Source organism: Balaenoptera acutorostrata, chromosome 20, assembly GCF_949987535.1.
Source record: "Balaenoptera acutorostrata chromosome 20, mBalAcu1.1, whole genome shotgun sequence".
NCBI classification, from domain to species: Eukaryota; Metazoa; Chordata; class Mammalia; order Artiodactyla; family Balaenopteridae; genus Balaenoptera; species Balaenoptera acutorostrata.
In genome coordinates this window covers 7,207,051-7,224,539 of record NC_080083.1, presented here as the reverse complement: position 1 = coordinate 7,224,539, position 17,489 = coordinate 7,207,051, and the positions used below count along the sequence as shown (strand labels likewise).

Below are 17,489 nucleotides of genomic sequence, written 5' to 3'. Positions count from 1 at the left end.
TTCACACTCTGTGCACAAGAGTTGAGCCAGCTGGGTGGGGATGTGGTGTCCAAAAGCACTGTGTGCTCCCTGGCCCCTTCTGTCCTGTTTCCCAAGGCTGTGCCCCTGTTCTGTCCTCTCCGTACCTTTTCTGCAGTGTCTCCCCCATCAGCACATGTTAATTTTACATACCAGCCGCAGAAAGCAAGTGAAGTCTTTATCCCTGGCAGAGAGGAAGAGAAGGGAGGGGGAGGAGGGGATGGGGGTCTCCTTGACTCCCAGCCCAGAACGCGCCTCCTTCTGTGGCAGAGATCACGTGGCCCGGCATCCTTGGACGTTCCTTGCGCCATATAAAAAAGACGGGGGCCCTTTCAGGCTCCAGTTTGTGCATCTCAGCCCCAGAAGGATCCCCGGAACATGAGACCACTGCTCCAGAGGAACCGAGGAGGGTGGGATGTTGTGCTGGGGAACGCGAAGCAAGAGAGAACCTTGGTGCTCAGCCCCCATCCGCTCCTCTATTTCAGAGAAACTAATTTTATCCTACTTATACAAGTAATACAGGTCCAGGGAGAAAACACTGGAAAACAGAAAAGTCAAAAGAGAAAATAAAAATCCTCCCTAGGGCTTCCCTGGTGGCGCAGTGGTTGAGAATCTGCCTGCCAATGCAGGGGACGCGGGTTCGAGCCCTGGTCTGGGAAGATCCCACATTCCACGGAGCACCTGGGCCCGTGAGCCACAACTACTGAGCCTGCGCATCTGGAGCCTGTGCTCTGCAACAAGAGAGGCCGCGATAGTGAGTGGCCCCCGCTTGCCGCAACTGGAGAAAGCCCTCGCACAGAAACGAAGACCCAACACAGCCAAAAATAAATAAATAAATAAATAATAAAAATAAAGGAATTCCTAAAAAAAAAAAAAAATCCTCCCTAATCCCATTGCTCAGAAAGAACCCCTGCGAACAAGTATCTCCCTCCACATCTAAATGCCATGGTGTGTCATGAGAGTGGAGGGCACCCCAGGCAGCAGGAATCAGGGACAGAGGGAGGTGGTGGCCGGGAGCTGGGTCCTGTCTGCATGGCCACAGGGGTCTGTCCTTAGGAAATACAAAGCTTGAAAGGCTTTCCAAAGCAGCCCAACCTTCTCTTTTCAAGATGGGGGCTCAAGACCAGGATGCTGGGAACGCACATAGAATCTGGCTAAACCAGAGAAGAACATGACCTCCAGCCAAGTCCTCTCTGGTATATTCAAGAGAAGCATCAAAAGTATCGGGAAATCAACTGCTTTATTAAGTGTCTCAATTCACATCGCTGTGCACCTGAAACTAACACAACATTGTAAATCAACTATATTCCAAAAAAAAAAAGTAGTGGGAAATCCACTTAAATGGGGAAGAAAACAAAAGTGTCTCTTTTCTGCAGCTTGTATTAAAGCTTTCCTGCACGCACATCTCTTGGAATTACCAGAATTCTGGTACCCTGGCAGCTATGCTAAGCCGGAGCTCATACCCCACATTCACTGATAGGCGGGCAACAGGCTGGCAACACAACAGGAAAGCAGGCCACCCTTCCTGCTGCTGGTGCTAAGTGCCCCGCAGGCCAGGTGTCTGAGACACAGATGACAGACTGCTCCTCTCCACCGCATCCCGGAGGACAAAACACCACTTGTTTGGCTTAGCAGTGCCCAAAGAGACCACAATGGCATGTTACTCTGGGCGTGGGCAATGTATTGGTTTCCTGGGGCTGCCCTAACAAAATACCACGAACTAGGCAGCTTCGACTACAACAGAAATGTATTGTGTCACAGTTCTGGAGGCTGGAAGTCTGAGACCAAGGTGTCAGCAAGATTGCTTCCTTCCGAGAGCTGTGAGGATCTGCTCTAGGCCTCTTTCCTGGCTTCTGGTGGCCTCAGTCATTCCTTGGCTCATAGATGGGCTCTCTTTGCGTCTTCATATCGTCTTCCCTCTGTGTGTGTCTGTCTCTGCGTCCAAAACACTTCCCTTAAGGATCCGACATATTGGATGAGGGCCCAGCAAGCTCCAGGATCTTAACCTGATCGTCTGCAAAGACCCTATATCCAAGGTCACATTCAAGGGTCCTGGGGGTTAGGACTTAAACTTCCTTTGGGCGGTGGGGGGACACAGTTCAACCCATATCAGGCAGCAAAAGGCTGCAGCTGGCTGGGAACAGTAGGAGGCAGGGATGGAGGTCACACTAACCTATGGAGTTGATCTGGGGGCCAGAAAGTCTGGACAGAGGAGTCCAGGGATTCAGAAGCAGAGGGTCCGGGTCTGTGGCAGGGCCCAGAGGGGGAGCAAGGAACTGGACCACCAGGGACCAGGGGACAACTAAGCCCCAGCCCCAGAGCATGTCCCAGCAGGCAGCCAGGCAGAGCACGAGTGCAGTCAGACTGGCTGTTCAAACAGTGAAAAATTTCTGTACCAGTTGGAAAACTGTTTCTGCTCCGACCTCCCTACCCCAAGTATCCCCAGTCCCCAAGACACCGCCCCCCATTAGATCCCCACAAGGGCCATTAAGGCTGAATGCCTGGGGAGGGGGCGGGGGGCAGAATCCCCCTCCAGCACGTTCTTCCCTGTGCTGGACCGCTCAGTAACTTCCTCTGCTCTCACCCATTATAGGGGCTATTTCTTCTCGGGCTGGGTACACAGGCGCTAACCACAGCCGGCAAGAGGGCAGCGCGTCACTCGACAGGAAGGTCCAGGAGCCCCGCTGGGTACAAGGCCCAGCCCATGACCTTCCAAGGACAGCCAGACCCTTCAGGGGAGGCTCCCAGAGCCCCGTGCCCAGCCCAGCACCCCGCTGCCGGGGAGCGCACGCAATCAACACTCATCCCGCATGACTAACTTCTCATCCCATCCTCCTCCCACACATCTTGGAAGAGCACTGCCTACTCCGGAATCCATCTTGGACTGAAATTACAAAAAAGCTGTTCCTCAGCTCCGAGATCTTCTTCCAGTAGTGAAGATCTGATCGCCGGGACACGACGCCAGCTCTCTGTACAGAGGCACGTTCCCCAGCAGTGGTGGGTGATAGAGCACGGCGGTGTGGCGACTCCCCGTTGCACAGGATTTTACAGCCGGAAGGGACCTTCAGAGGTCTATTCAGGCAGGAAAGAAAATGGACTGCAATCCACGAGGAAAGTCTCCTTTAACAATCTCATCTCCACCAGGAGGCGTTCTCGAAGCCACGTGCATTGTGTTCGCCCACACCACCCCTGCAAGGAGCCATCCAAGTGCATAATGAGAGACGGGCACAGAGAAGGCATTGAGCAAACACTTGTGGCTTGATAATCAATTCACGTGGTCCTGGCCCACTCACTTACCAGAATATAACCTACGGATAATTTCCATTTTTGCCAGGAGTTCCACTGACTTCGTGGGACCTAACCCTTTAAACAGCATTGATGGCTATCTCTGTCCAGACTGCCCTTCCCTGTGGACCCCAACTTCCTGCCGCGGCCACATGCTCCCACTGCCGCCCCCCCAGCACACACACAGGCTTTACAGAAGCCCCCAAACGGCAATGCCTCCTGCACTAATAGGTCGGGTGCACATAAAAGCTCCAGGAATAAGGCAGAGTATGGGATGAGTCTGAAAGTTCTTCTTGAAGTGGACCGGTCAGTTCTTTCTCCCGATTCTTTCATCTCTTGCCTGGTCCCCTTTCATAATCTCTGATTTCCAAGTGCATTTATAAAATAGATTCCTGATTTTATGCCTAATGCCAATTCTCCCCTGCAATACTTGCTGTAAAGCCATGAGGCTATGTCCAAACACAGGTCAAAGCTCAAGGCCCCACAAGCACTGGACATGTAAGATGCCTGCATGAAGCAGACTCGAGTCGAAGAAAAATCAGGAGTGGTGGCAACCTGCTCAGATCCAGCCGGTGGTGTTCAGGCAGGAAGGTGGGTCGCATGTGGCCATACCTCACAATTTTTCAAAAGGAGACAAGTATCTGGGTGGTTATGAAAAACTTCCCAATTTTTCAATGTTGGCAACTCATTCAACATCTTTAAGGATGGTGAACACAAAATAAAGTTCTTCTGTGGACAGCCTCTGGCCTCAAGACAATCCACCGTGAGACATCTACTCTACCTGAATCTCTGCAGGGCAGCTCACCTGGATCTAGAGGTCCTGACCCTTCCTTGCCCCACCGCCACCAGAGACACTACGACTGCCCTAGAAATGCAGTCATCACACACCAGAGTTCAAACCAAGCAAACGTCATTCCTTATTGATACACGGCTCATGATCACCTTGTACTTTTCTTGGCCTGTAACGAATACAGGTGGATCTAATGCCTGGTAAAGATCTTACCACTTTATATGGATGGATTAGCGTGATAGGGCTGGATTAGTCATTGGATACAATCCAATCCCACCACACTCACTAGGCCACTGGGCTCTGCAAAGTGATGACGAGGGTACAGTGACTCTACACTGGTACATTATGTCCTAAGCAAAGCAGAGGCAAGCTAGGACGTTCCGGGATCACGTTCTCCAGAGAAGAGAAATATGAAGGAAGAAGAATTTACAGCTTTCTTACATCTCCAAGGCCTGAACTATTTCACTAGACTCCAAGTTCCTTGAAGGCAAGGATGGTGTTCATGCTGTCTAGATGTCAGAGTGCTACAGAGAATGGGAACACGAAAATAGTAGAAGCCCCAAATCCTTCGACTTAGTTGCAGCTAGAAACAAAGTTGAAACCAGAGTTCATACGTCTTTTTTTTTTTTAATGGCAAAAATACTGAGATTCAAAAAAAAATTTTTTTTGAGCTATTGACTCAAAAGCTTTGAAATGATAAGACCTGCCACTACATCCTGTTATGTAGACAAGAATAAAGGCTGGAGATATCTGCAAGTCTGCTACCCTGACAACACAAGAATATAAACATTAGCCAGGTGAAGGGCCTTTCTTGGTAGTTTTATTCTCATTCTATATCCTGTCACTGTAAAATTGAGTTATTTGTCTTCAAGTAGTTTTTCCACCAGATTCTACTTTAACTACAATGGTTTATGGTTATATAACCATAAACCATTTACTTAACCTTGGGACTATAATGCATGTTTACTTGTTCGAAGAAAATTGTATTTTCTCATTGAATTTCCAAAAGAGAAAACTGGATTTCAATGGACTCTTCAGCTTCAGAATATTTGATCCACTGACCATGCCATCATCAATCTGGTTGTCTCCTTAGAAGTCAAAAACAGGTGGTGACTATCAGAAAACAATTAAAAATATAAAGCAGAAATTTTTACTCGCTCCAAATAGTAGATGCCAATTCAGTAGGTCTGCGGCAGGACCTGTGTATCAATATTTTTAAACAAACTCCCTATGTGCTTCAATGCCCACCAAAGTTTGGGAATCAGGCAGAAGGAATGCCCAACTGAGGCATCTAAGGACTTGTTTTGGAAGGACACCAGGAAAGTCACCAACTCACCCACCCACCGCAATATGCCTGTTTTTATTGTGATATAACTCATACACCATGAAACTCACTCTCTAAAAGCATACATTACAGGGGCTTTTAGTATATTCACAGAGATGTGCAACCATCAACACTATCTAATTTTAGAACATTTTCATCACCTCAAAAGGACACCCCTTACCTGTGAGAAGTCACCCCTTCTCCCCAGTCCCTGGAACCACGAATCTACTATCTGGGTCTATGGATTTGCCTATTCTAAGCATTTCATATAAATGGAATCACACAACATATGGCTTTGTGTGTGTGGCTTCTTTCACTTAGCACGATATTTTCAAGGTTCACCCATGCATGTTGCATGTACCCATTAGTACTTGCTTCCTTTTTACGGTTGAATAACTTCCCACTGCAGGGACAGACCACATTTTGTTTTGGATATTAATTTTTTTTGGGGGGGGGGCCCACACCGAGCGGCTTGTGGGATCTTAGTTCCCCGACCAGGAATTGAACGCAGGCCCTCGGTGGTAAGAGTGCGGAGTCCTAACCATTGGACCGCCAGGGAATTCCCAGACCACATTTTGTTTATCCACTCATTTGCTGATGGACATTTGGGTTGTTTCTGGCCATTATGAATAATGCTGCTATGAACATTCATGTATGCATTTTTGTGTGGACATGTTTTCAGTTCTCTTGGGTAGATATCTAGGAGTGGAACTGCTGGGTCACATGCCATACATTCTATTTTATTTCAGATCTGAACCATTTGCTCCTAACTGGTGACTCCACCTAACATCCAATGAGGAAAGTTCTTACACTGTTGACCAATATGTTGTCTTTTTCAAAGTAACACTAGCAAACAATAAAATTCTGTCTCCTTTGTGTTTTGATTTTTATGGGACTTCAACTTACTGGCAGCGTGAATGACTCTCTCACCCACTTGGCATCTGCCAAAATTCCAGGAGAATTTAAAACTGCTGAGAAATGAGAGATGTGCTGTGTACTAAAGTGTTACCTTAATATTACAGATTAAAATGAATTCTCTGGAAGGGAAAAACACAACGCCACAGAAACAGGTGAATAGTAAGATTTAAGGTCTCACAGCTTCCCATTAAGAAAGAGTCCATGAAAGAAAAATAATACAGCTAAAAAAATAAAAAAACATGAACATGAACACACGCACACACGCACACACACACACCTAATTCAATCAACTGAATGTGCCAAATAAAAGCATCGTTTTAGTCTCACATTTGTTCAACACAGATGGACAGATGAAAATAGACTGATGTTTCTGGGTGCAGAAGTTTCTCAGGGCAACTTTTATTAACTGAGAATTATCAGGGCTGCTCTCTCTGGGGAGTTAGAAAAGTATCCAATTATTTGTAACAAAGAAGAGCTCAAGGAATGCTTTTAAAAAGTGTTCTACTGGAAAACTTATCCAGAAACTCACATTAGCTCCTGCTGTAATAAAGTTAAATGGGAATCTACTCATTTAAAGAAAAATTAAAACCAGAAATCAAGAAAAGTGCCTATTATTTGGTAAATGAATTCAAAAGCTCAAATCCTGGATTAATCCTCCACGTTTGGCTCCCAAACATAATAAAACATTTATACATATGAATTCTTTGTCAAAAGAGCTTAAGAACAGTTCCCAGCTCTCCTGGGTTTCAGTTGATGCTCTCAGAAGATAGCTGTGTTTCCCTTAAAAATAAAAGTTATTTCGGATTGGTTTTGCTACTAATCCATGAACTCAGTTATCCTTATTGCAAGTTAAGTCACTGCCCTCCCCCATGCCCATCCTCCTGTATATTGAGGCAAAAAGGAAAAGATTAGAAGACAGGGGATCCAAGCAGAGCTTGGTCTTTGAATGGGCAGGTAACTTTGACTGAGTCCCTTTACCCCATGGGGGACTCCCTTCCTCTTGTGTAAAATGAATGGGTTCTATCTGTTAGGCTGGGGATCATCAAACTTTTTCTTTTAAAGCCCGGAGAGTAAATATTTTTGGTTTTGTGAGCTATATGGACCCTACTCAACTCTGCCATCTTTGGGCAATAGCAGCCTTAGGCAATAAGAAAATAAAAGAGGGGCTTCCCTGGTGGCGCAGTGGTTAAGAGTCCGTCTGCCAATGCAGGGGACATGGGTTCGAGCCCTGGTTGGGGAAGATCCCACATGCCGCGGAGCAACTAAGCCCCTGTGCCACAACTACTGAGCCTGCGCTCTGGAGCCCACGAGGCACAACTACTAAAGCCCGCATGCCACAACTACTGAGCCCGCATACCACAACTACTGAAGCCTGCACGCCTAGAGCCTGTGCTCCGCAGCAGGAGAAGCCACCGCAATGAGAAGCCCACGCACCGCAACGAAGAGTAGCCCCCGCTCACCACAACGAGACCCGCACAGCAACAAAGACCCAATGCAGCCAAAAATAAATAAATAAAATAAATATATATTTTAAAAAAAGAAAATAAAAGAGCACGGCTGTGTTCCAATTAAACTTTATTTACAAAAATAGGCTGCAAACTGAATTTGGCCCAAGAGCTGTAGATTGCCAGCTGCTGTGTTCAATGATTTGTAAGGTTCCCCCTAGGATGACTGAGTAAAAGTCACTGGCCACGGAAACCCTGTAAATAATCAAGTCATCAAGGTCTGACAGTGGAGAGAGATGTACAGCCCAGCACACAGTGGGACAGGAGCCTCCAGGTTGGGACAGACATTGGGCTCTTCCTCACATTTCCATCGACTGCCTACTCCTATTTTGGTTGGTACCTCACCCATGCTCCACTGACCATCTGCCTTGGGCTTGGCTGAAGCAACACTCTGTGCAGGTGGAATAAGGCTTTCCAAGAGGCTGCTGGGGGTCAGATGATACACCCCAAAATTGGGGGGAAATGGCTCCCCAAGCAGAGAAGCGTGGTCAATGGGAAACAGGAGATGAGAGGAAGGTGAGCAGATAAAACACCTCTGCTCTCCCGTGGACTACTCAAAGGCATGACTCCTCTCTGCCAACCTGGTTCCGGAGAAGTGAACACACTTGCTGGGCAACCTGCTCACTGTCAGCTCACTGTCAAGGCTGGCCAGCATCACGTGGCATCTTCCTGTGCCTCCCTTCCCCCTCTCACCCACCCTCACCATTCTGGGCTTATACCTCCTAAATACAGTGTTAATGTGGCATCTTCCTTTGCCTCCCTTCCCCCTCTCACCCACCCTCACCATTCTGGGCTTATACCTCCTAAATACGGTGTTAACACTTAATCCTTGCCTCAGGCTCTGCTTTCTAGGGAAACAGGACTAAGGCGCCCTCCTCAAATGATCCTCTTTCTTTAGAAATGAAAGACAGATAAATGAAACTATTGGATTTAAAGTACACAAAGATTAATATATATGAGGTAAAATACTGACTCATACACTAAGCAAAACTAATCTTGGCCTTCGTTACTGGCTTGAACTATCCCTTTGAGGTCCAAATTGTAAAAATATATCTTAAATAATGTCTAAAAAGCCAGCATCTCTCCAAAAAGAAGACCTGAATATCTCTGACCATATCACTGTTAAGTGATTAAATGTGCATATCTGGGCTTCCAATTATAAATGGAACAAAACAACTTTGTGCTATATTTCTTGAAATGCAATTATCTGTTATGCAAATAAGAGGTCCCGCTTAACACTAGCTTAGGTCCCTGAATAGGCTGGCTATTGATAATAGCTCAATATCCAGAAACTAAACACAACTCTCATTTTTGGCAATAGAGTCAACTTTGGGTGGAAAGGAGCACTTTTCAGGACAGTGCAGCACAAGCAATTTCCTGATACCAGAACCCTGGGGCCTGAGCTCAGTACCACCCTGCCTGACAAAATGCCCCGGAGAGCCATAAACCTTGAGGAGATAAGGGGAGATGGGTGGGGGGGAGATGCTTCCCAAAGTCTCATGCTCTGATGGCCTTGCTGAGTTTCTACGAAAACAATAGTGTCATTGCATTAACTTACCCACCAAAATTTCCTGTTAGCCATCTGGCCCAACACCATTTATTAAATAATGTGTGCTTTCCCCAAAGACTTAAAATATCCCCTCCCCCACCATAAATCTGGCCTGTATTTCAGTCTGTCTTGACAATCTTTTCTCCTTTGCCATTCAGGGCATTGCCTGCTCCTGGAAGCCTCACATCTCTGACGATTCTTTCCAAGCCCCCTCTGCCCCTCCCTTAAGCGTGGTTCTGCAGGGCTCTCTTCTCCCTGGAGGCTTGCCCTGGGTGATCTCCTGCACGCTCCTGACTTCAGTTCTCTGCTGATGAAATGCAAGTTCCGGACCGCTACCTGGGCTTGTGCAGGTCAGTCCCCACACAACAGGGCCAGGCCAAGGGACAAGTGGGGGTGTAACCCAGCCTGCTCTCTGCCCACCACGCCGTGCACCCACACAGCTCCCCAGAGTCTCATCTTTAGCCCAGATGACGACCCCTGAGTCACAGACCCATCCATCCAACATACACTACCCATCTCTCCCTGAATGTTCCCTAAAGAACGGTACGCTCAATGTGGAATCATCTTCTTTCTTCCAAAGCCATTCCTCCCAAGTCCCCTGTTCTCACTGAACAGCTCCGGCACACAAGGCAGAAAAGGAATCTGTGCGTTCTTCTTTCCTGGACCTGCCACATCCCGTCTGACAGATCGTACCTCCTCCTCTCCGGCCACAACTACAGACAGGGAGCTGACCTCATTACTTCTCTTCTCATCGAGCCTGTCAGGTTCCTGCTCACCACCCTATAACCCATCACGCTGCTGCACGAGCAATCTCGCAATGATATTCTGAGGATGTCGAGCCAGCGCTCTGAACCCGTCCATTGCTTTCCATGCCCACAGGGCAAAGCCCCAACTCCTCACAGTGACCCATGGGAGTCTTTAGTAGATCAGACCCCCAAGTCCCCCCGTCTCTGTTCCTCACCCACGCCAGCCACATCAGCCTTCCCCCTGCTGCCTCCCCTCTGCTCGTGCTGCCACTGCAGCTGAGAACGCCCAAGGCAAGGACCCCGCATCCCCGCCCTCAAAGACTTGTCTGATACCCAGATAAAGCTGGCGACCCCCTTCCTTGAGCCTGCAGGTTTCCACGTTAACACCCGAAACACTCATTGGTTTCCGTGTTTCTGACTCCATCACACCTGCAGTCGTTGAAGGCGGAGATGGCCTCTGGTTTGATTTTGTATCCCACAGCAAAGCACAGCAGCCCTGTAACAATCCCCGTGCAGAAAATCCTAAACGGATTTGAAAATAAGCAGATTAGCCAGAGCAAGGTAATACAAATGTAAATTGGGCTTTAAACTCCTTACATTTGTACATGGTGTAAAAACAGGGACAGCACATCTACGGTACCCCAGCACCCTCTGCAAAAGAAGCGATTAGGGATTAAGGGAGACCAGGAGAGCTTGGAAGAAAGGTAGACAGACAGAAAAAAGAAGAAAGAAACGGCCCATGGCGCCTGCAAGAAGGGGGTCTGCTTCCTGGGCAGTGGTGCGCAATTCTGGCCAGAGTCCCAGGGCAGCAGAGATCCAAGAGGTGGGGCGGAAAGGTGGGTGCAGCTGGCCCGGCTGTGAGGAGACACATGCTTCCAGGAGTCAGGGGTCAGATAAACGTGGGTGTGAGAAGAGCGAGAGGCTGCTCTGATAAGCACCTTCCTGCAGAAAGGCAGTCAGATTAAAAAATTTACAAAGCAGCCCAGCAGCCAAACAAAATGGGGCGAAGATTCCAGAGGAGAACCAGAAAGATATCTGGTCTTCCTAGTGCCTTAAAACTAAAAAGCAAAATATTTAACGTGATGTTCAGGGTCTGCAGGATCCCGCCAAACATGACTAACATTGTTGTCATGCTTCCCATCTCAGCTGAAGGGAACCTCCTCCTCCAGAAAGCCTCCCCTGACCTCCCAGGGTCTCTCTGGGACATGCTCTCAAAACACTGTGGACTCCTCCTTCACAGCCCTGCTCTCGACTGCAATCAAATATGGACTCATTTAAAATCTGCTTCTGGGAATTCCCTGGTGGTCCAGTGGTTTGGACTTGGCGCTTTCACTGCCAGGGCCCGGGTTTGATCCCTGGTCAGGGAACTAAGATCCTGCAAGCTGGATCAAAAGTTAAAAATATGGCCAAAATAATAAAAATACAGCCAAAAATAAAAAAAATAAATAAAATAAAATAAAATCTGCTTCCATTAGTAGAAGCTAAGCACTTTGAGGGCTGAGGCTGCTTCTTTTTATTATTATATCCTCAGCATCCCACACTCTGCCTGGAACATAAGCGAGGCCCAATACGTGTCTGTTGAATGGACAATTCAATCAACCAGATGAAGAATGAATTAAACAATGAATGAATAAAACTGGCATGTGTCTAGTGCACTATAGGATATTTATCAGTATCCCTGGCCTCTGCTCACTAGATGCCAGTATATTCCCCAGTTGGAACAATCAAAATTCTTTTCATACTTGCCCCCTGGTGAGCAAAATTGTCCCTATTGAGAACCACTGTTATACTGGATTGTTGAGTAGGCTAAGTAAAATTATTTATGGGTAATTTAGTGCATTTTGACATATAATATGTATACAATAAATGTAATTGTTTGATTACTGATTAAAAAAAAAAAGCTGGCATGTGTCTAGAATGCAAGACCAAGGAGCCAGGAATACAGCAACCAATATGGCCCATGGGCCAACACATGTATGTCATCATACAGCTTGGGAACTCCTTAACTAAGATCGACTTTTACATTTTTAAATGGTTGAAAAAAGAAGCCTATTCTTTGACATGCAAGTTATTGGAAATTCACCCTGCCTGGTAACATAAAAGGGGATTTAACTATCCCCTTACTAAAGAGAGGGCTAGTTAAATGAATGAGAGCATATACTAGCAACGGACTGTTTGTTACACGGCTATTTTTAAAAAATCAGTTAGATTTTAGAAAGCTACTTTTACCCTTCTGCCCCTTTGCAACAGAGTGGCTAATTCAGGACAAGAATGGAGCCGAATTCTTGATGATCTCAGGATCATTTGGTCCGATTTCCGCATTTTACAGATGGGGCACTGCCCATACACACAGTCACCTCCGAAACTTCGAAGTCTGATAACAGTACAAAGCTGCTCACGTGCTTCTTGTGAGTAAGCTTCTGATTAGAATAGTCAGAAATAGTTCCACTTCCCTTTTCCTAGAAACCCCTGGTTACCTCTTCAACTAGAACACCCCCCCTTGAGCGGAAGGCCAGGTTGCCACGGAATATAAACAAACCAGACGCCCCAAGTGGCAGCTGTCAGCTGCCTTCTCTGTTGCTTCCTCTAAACAGCCCTGTCACCAGTTCCCCACCCTGCCCCCGCCAAGTGCAGGTTCATAAACATAAACCATATCAATGGTCCTGTCGGGTGGGAAGAGGTAGCCGTAAGTCAGGTAGGCACAGATGAGGGAAGTGAGGTGCCGAAATCCTACCCGAATCCATGTTCTGCCTTGGCACACACATCTGTGATTCCCACCAAATCTAACTTTCTGTGTTTCCATTCTCTCCGTTCTCTGGTGGCAATTTCCCTGGGGTCAAGAGACAGAGTTGATGGCTGGCTTTGCTCTGCCCAGCCCAAGACCACAGCCTGTACACTGCTCTGTCCACCTTGTTATGGATTCCGCCACTCCTCCTTCTACGACCCTTCTCCCGCCTTCCTGCAGGTCATTCTACAGCCTACGTGCTAGGATCCTGGAGTTGTTGTGAAGGCTCAGGGTGCCTACAATAATCGGAGGCAAAGAGACGTGGTCCTGACCCAACTCAGAAATGCACAGGGAACCTCTAATCACCGGTTAGAGTAAATAATCCATAACTAGCCCCAGAATTTCCCAGAAAACATCCTAAGAAACTCCAGCCAGGGAGATACTTCAGGGAACAGAGCGATGTTGTGATGAAATTAGGGAAACCCCACTCTCATAACCCTTGTTCGGGTATCAATCAGCGCGTTCCAAGTTCCAAGCAATCGTGCAGTAGCGTGACCTGTTTGATTTGATTTAAACCAGCTGTGGACCGCAGACCCTTTGGCGATCTCAGTTTGGAAAACACAGCCCCAGACCATGAGGCTGGGTTCCACAAAGATGTCGGGTGGTTGTGAGGTTCCAAGGATGACCCCAACTTTGAAGGGCAGCTTTCCCCACCCAGGCTCAGCCCCCTGCCACCCAGCCCTGTGAAGAAGGCAAGATTCCCCTGCAGACTCTGAGGTAGATTTCGGGAGGAAAAGTCTGAAGCCCAGGAGGTGAAGGAGGGAGGAGAGAACCACCCCTCCAGACGGACAGGACCCCGGGGCTGGCACAGGACGCTGCCCAGGGCGGGACTCACCATTGGTGGCCGTGTTGACATAGTAGCGCCGGCCCTGAGGGGATAAGTAGCTCTGCCAGCCCGGTGGAAGGACAACGGTCTGGCTTTCCTCTCCTGGTGGAGGGGGCACCATTCCAGGCTTCTGTGGAGGAAGACAGAGAAGGTCACACACATGTGGCATTTTTGCAACTGTCTTTCAACCAGGAAGTCAGAGGCAGATGAAGTCTCCCTGGAATGGCTTGACACTGGCGGGGGGCGTGTGGCCCACGGGCCTCCCTGGGGGAGGTTACGGGCTGCAGGTGTGATGTCGGGGGGTTGCCTGAGCATGAGGTGTGAGGAGCCCTTGATTTTCAGAACCACCGCACAAGGGACAGCACCCCCCAGAGGACGGGGGAGATGCCCGTCGGTTAACACAAGAGCTGGGTTTTCTCCTCCTGGGCCCCCAGAAAGCCACTCACAGGGGTGCTGCACCTGCCTGGAGGAGGCGGGTCACTCCCCAGCTCCCACTGTGGAATCTGAAAATCCCCAGGACCACCAAATACAGCAGCAGACAAGGCCCAGGGCCTGCTGTGGGAACCGGCCAGGAGTAATTAATGCAAGTCTCAGCAGAGCGAGATGTTAAACCTTCCATAATAAAGCCAGGAATCAATGACGACCTAGGTGGGGTTTTTCTAGTCAAGTGTCCAAATCACTCTGGCAAAGAGAGCTGGGAATCTGAGTCGAAACAGACTTCCTTTCCATCGTACGCGCTGATGGATGGTTTAATTCTTTAAACTATGCACGGTAGTACTTTGAAAAAAAAAAAATCAGAGAAAAAGCATAGAACAGAAAAACAAGATGCAGACACAAAGGCTAAAACAGAGGCGATCTGTGGTGGTGGGATTCTGGGGAATCTTTATTCTTTTCTTTTTGCTTCTCTCTCGCATCTAAATTTTCTTCAGTAAACACAAAAGCAAAAGCTGTTAGCTAAAGAGCATTGAAAAATAAGGAAAGAAGGTCCAAGTTAGCCTGTCATACAATTGTGATTCCTTGTGAAGAAAGTAAATTGACTAAAATCAGAATTCCAGCCACACGAGGAGAGGTGCTGTGAATTTCTCAACAAAGCTGGACCCTGTTCAGAAATATTAAAACGCGTCAGCTTCTAAGTGCCCTCAGCATCCCCCAGCCATGCCCACGGAGGCAGGTGCTCATCGCTGATGACCACCGCTTAGGAAGATAAGAGATTGAATGTGAGCAGTAGAGACACGCAGCTCCCAGACTGCTCTCAGCTTTTCTGAAGCTGCAAAGCCACGTGCTTCTGCTTCCTGGGGTGCCCTGCACACCCTCAGCGGGATGGGATCAATCCTAGCTGCTCCTGGGACTTCCGAGTAAACACAGCCACCCCGTGGCCCTCTGAGTAACGGCGGTGTACGTTTCATTATGAATTTTCACAATTTAACTAAAAGCTTTCCCCCACGCCCCGATCGCTTCTGTCTCCCACACCTGTTAACTTACGGCTCCTCTCTGATTCCGTGCGCTGGCTTCTAAAAGAACTACCAGGGGCCAGAGAGCAGTCAGGAGGCCGCCTCACCAGCAGAGCATGTCCACTGAGCCCAAGCACACCCCTGTGCACGTTTCCCTAGGCGTCCAGACACTGCTCCGGCCTCTTCCAGATTGGAAGGTGGTCGCAACACGTGCAAGCCCTGTGATGAGTACAGTGTCTGTGTGGATAACATATCCCACAGGCAGGAGACAGACATTCTGGCTGAGTGGAGTTGGGAGTAAAATACGAGTAGGGAGCTCAGGAGGTTGGCTGAAGACAGGAACATTCTATCAAAAGAACCAGGTTGCTTCTGCTTGAGTTCAGGTAACTTAGAGCATCCAAGAAGGGAACGCCAGGTTACAGCTTGTCTAAATAACCTGGTAAGAAACGAGAAATTGTTAAGAGGTATTAAACAAGGCTCAGAGACGGACGTGGCCAGAAAAAAAGGTTGCAGAGGAGAGAGGGACCCAGAAGCACAGTGAAAACCAGCCCTCTGGCCTCAGGCTCACTCGATCCTGACACGGCCCCTTAGCTGCCACGTGACCTGGGGAAATGACTCAACCAGCTGTGTCTATGGCCACATCTGTGAAACATCAGCCCAGCTGTGGAAGATGCCGTGGAGATTAATAACAAACTGGCCACCTAGGACAGTGCCTGTCACCAGTTGTGCCCAATGGGCGTTCCCAGCGGAACGGGGGGCCGTTCAATGCTGAGCAAGACCGGGCTTCACACAGCCTCTGCCTCCTATAATGTGAAGTTCAGGGGCACACACCTGGCCTCCGCCCCACCCTCCCCATCACTGTGGCTGAAACGTCACCATTAACAGTCCCTTCTCTGAGGTTTCTGTTTCCAGGACTCCTCGACTTAGAAGGCAAACACAGACCTGTAGGGGAGGCCACTGGGTCAAGATGCTGACTCACATACTCTGGTGAAAAGACCTCTCCTTAGCTGGGCTGGTGGAGAGAGTGGACCGAACCTTCCGTCCCTCTGGGTCCCCCTTGTGAAATAGCATCAGTGACATCTGTCCTGTCTCCACAGCTGCACGGTGCTTTTCTCTTTAGAATGACTGGTTAATCTGCCTAACTCTGTAGGGTCAGAAGAAGCCCGGGTTTCCAGTGTCTGAGGACACTGATGACCAGGTAGGGGCCATGAGGGCTCTGAGGTCTTCCCCGTCCAGGAAATGCAGCACCCTTTGGAAGGTACCTGGGGGAGGCATCCCTGACGCTGAGCCCAGAAGGGCCAAGAGGTGCTGAAAGAGGGTGAGGGGGGCACCCGGGCCAACTCAGCCAATTTCCTAATTTGGCCAACGCGGCAAAGAGGTCTCCACATCCCCGCCAGCATGGCCACGGGGTCCCGCTCTGCCCACCATCTGACTGTGTTCTGCCTCCGCCCTGCCCCCCAGGCAGGCACAGTGCCCTTGTTTTCTCCCCTTTTCCAGAAAGAAGTTCCTCCTGTTGGCTGGCCTGTAGTAAGTCAGGAGTCAAAGACATGTGGACAGGGACTTCCCTGGTGGTCCAGTGGTTAAGACTCCGCGCTCCCAATGCAGGGGGCCCAGGTTCAATCCCTGGTCAGGGAACTAGATCCCACATGCACGACACAACTAAGAGCCCACATGAGGCAATGAAGATTGCACGTGCTGCATCTAAGATCCAGAGCAGCCAAATAAATAAATAAATATTTAAAAAAAGAAAAAAAAAGACGTGCAGACAGCTGGGTACATCCCCAAGAGAACCGAAAACAACACTCAAACACAGAATTGTACGCACATGTTCACAGCAGCATTATCTACAATTACCGACAGGTAGAAACAACCCAAGTGTCTGTCAACTGATGAACGGACCAACAAAATGTGGTGTGTCCATAAAAAGGAATATTCAGCCATCCAAGGGAATGAAGTAGTGATACACACTACAACACGGATGAACCTTGAAATCATGCTACGTGAAATAAGCTGGACACAAAACCCCACATATTGTTCAATCTCACTGATGCGAAATATCCAGAACAGAAAAATCCGTAGAGACGGAAAGCAGATTCGTGGTTGCCAGGGGCTGGAGGGAGGGGGAAATGGGGGCAGGCATTCCTTTTTGGGGTGATGAGAATGTTCTGGAACTAGACAGTGGTGATGGTTGCACAAAACTGTGAAGGTATAAACGTCACTGACCGTACATTTTATGTTAGGTGTATTTTAACACACACACACACACACACACACACAGTTGGCCTTCCCACC

At 48.4% G+C, this 17,489-nt stretch overlaps 1 protein-coding gene across 5 annotated transcripts in view; it reads right to left on the bottom strand.

Moving 5' to 3' along the window:
- The window catches only part of GAS7 (growth arrest specific 7), a 199,977-nt gene that overhangs the window by 62,356 nt on the left and 120,132 nt on the right, over positions 1–17,489 (bottom strand). For all 5 annotated transcript variants that reach the window (XM_057536123.1, XM_057536126.1, XM_057536125.1 and 2 more), the window contains exon 2: positions 13,756–13,876. In XM_057536123.1, the coding sequence (XP_057392106.1) occupies positions 13,756–13,876 (121 nt within the window). The remainder of the gene's footprint in view (positions 1–13,755; positions 13,877–17,489) is intronic.